General features: G+C 42.5%; 1 protein-coding gene across 1 annotated transcript; it reads right to left on the bottom strand.

Moving 5' to 3' along the window:
- Nucleotides 1-852: 852 nt before the first annotated feature.
- On the bottom strand, nt 853-1,533 carry LOC137619818 (uncharacterized). The gene has a single exon (XM_068350115.1). The coding sequence runs from the start codon at nt 1,531-1,533 to the stop codon at nt 853-855; it is 681 nt and encodes a 226-aa protein (XP_068206216.1).
- Between the last annotated feature and the right edge of the window lie 585 nt (nt 1,534-2,118).

Below are 2,118 nucleotides of genomic sequence, written 5' to 3' on the forward strand. Positions count from 1 at the left end.
GGGGTTTTGACTTTATTAGACAGGCTACCTGAAAGGATTCTACTTTAGTAGGTGATCTACATGCAGGTTTCTACTTTAGATGATCTACATACAGGTTTCTACTTTAGCAGGTCATCTATATTTAGGTTTCTTTCTTAGCAGGTTTTATATCTGCAGGTTTCTACTTTTGTAGGTGATGTACATGCCGGTTTTTACCTTAGCAGGTGTTTTACATGCAGCTTTATACTTAATTTGGAGTCTACATCCAGGTTCTTTTTAATTGACAACCTATATCCAGGTTTCTACTTTAGTAGATGAAATACATGCAGGTCTCTCCTTAATACGTGATTTACCTGCTTGTTTCTACTTTAGTTGGTGATCTACTTGCAGGTCTAGACTTTAGTAGGAGATCTACCTGCAGGTTAAGACATACTCGGGAACAGTTGATTCCTTTAATGTACAAGAGTTGATTACAGATCAAGGGATGAGCGGGAACTGACTTGTGTCTTTTCCTGAACCCCGTGCAAAGAGATACACATAACAGGGCAAACATATCGTACATCAAATTGAACATTCCTACACCTCCCCTTTAAGATCAAAGCTCCCCATTCAAAGCAAACATAGTATATTTAAAACATAAGTATAGATTTCTCCTTTTAGTTGCAAAAATAATAAAACTGGTAAAGGTAGTAACATATGAAGCAAAAGGAATTCAGCTATAATAAAGATAGTCCTTCGGACACAGCGCTGGAACATACATAAATGGTAAACATGACAAGAGGAACACTTATTAAACCCAAATAATCAGGATTAAAGTATATGCACAAAACTTGACATGTTTAGGGGATATTTATTAAACACAACTAAAATAAATTACTCTGTAATATAATCATCGTGCCATTGCGGAGGACGACGTACCCTAGTGCTACTTCTCTCCTGGGTGGGTACTGGGCCAGCCTCCCACGAGGCGGTGGGAGTAGGTTCTCCCTCAGGTGGTGTGGGTGACAGGGATCTCAAATGCTTGCGATTTCTTGTTGAAATTCTTCTGCTCCCGTCTAACCTTATGCGGTATTGGCGGTATCTATTCTTTTCAATAACCACCCCGCTTCTATTCCAGGCTCGTGTAGTCACATCCTGGATAGCTACCCTCTCACCTATTTGTAAGGGGGAAAGATCCTTAGCTTTCTCGTTATACTTGGATGATATTCGTTGCTCAACAACGCTTCTTTCCCTCTCTCTTGTGGACAAGGTTTCTGACCAATGCTCGGTGACGAAATGATAACTTTTTAACATTGGCACCGAATCTCGAAGTTGGCGACCCATGGCCAGCTGTGCAGGAGACTTATCTATACCACGTAATGGTGTATTTCTATACTGCAATATCGCCTGAGCTACCTTGTCATTGTCTACCCCTCCATCAGGTAGAGTATTGCCCATTAATGTTCGTTTGGCGGTGCGCACAGCAGCTTCTGCCCGCCCGTTAGACTGGGGGTAGTGAGCAGACGACACTCTCATAGATACCCCCCACTTACCGAAGAAATGTCTCATTTCCATGCTCGTTAGTTTCGTGCCCTCGTCCACTGATATTTCTTCAGGTGCTCCCCACTGCATAAAATATCTTCTAAAAACTGGGATCAATCTCGCGGATGTAGTTCCGTTAGCGAAGAAATAAATTTCCATCCATCCAGTCAGTCGATCGGCGTAGACCATATACTGCCTCCCTGCTACTTGAAATAAATCTGCAACAGTTCTCTGAAATGGATATTCGGGAGGGGGAGTGTATATAATACTTTCCCTTTGTTGCGAAGGTGCCGCAACGTTGCAATCATGACACTGTGCCCTATAATTTGCCAAGTCACCCTCAATCCCAGGCTAATAAACCGCCTGTCGTGCTCTTCTGATCATGGAGTCAGTTGATTGATGACATGAATGTAAATTGGTTGCAATGCGTAAACGTAGTACCTCCGGAACTACCAGACGAACATGCCCCTCGTCATATGCATATGTGACTAATCCTTCAATGACACTCAGTCTATCACATACATTGAAAAAAGGTTTTAGGCAGGGGTCCACTTGAGACCTTGACGACGGCCAACTTCTTCGCTGACACGTTGCTGCAATAGTAAATAATCAGGATCC

This window comes from Palaemon carinicauda, chromosome 26, assembly GCF_036898095.1.
Source record: "Palaemon carinicauda isolate YSFRI2023 chromosome 26, ASM3689809v2, whole genome shotgun sequence".
In the NCBI taxonomy this organism is placed as follows: Eukaryota; Metazoa; Arthropoda; class Malacostraca; order Decapoda; family Palaemonidae; genus Palaemon; species Palaemon carinicauda.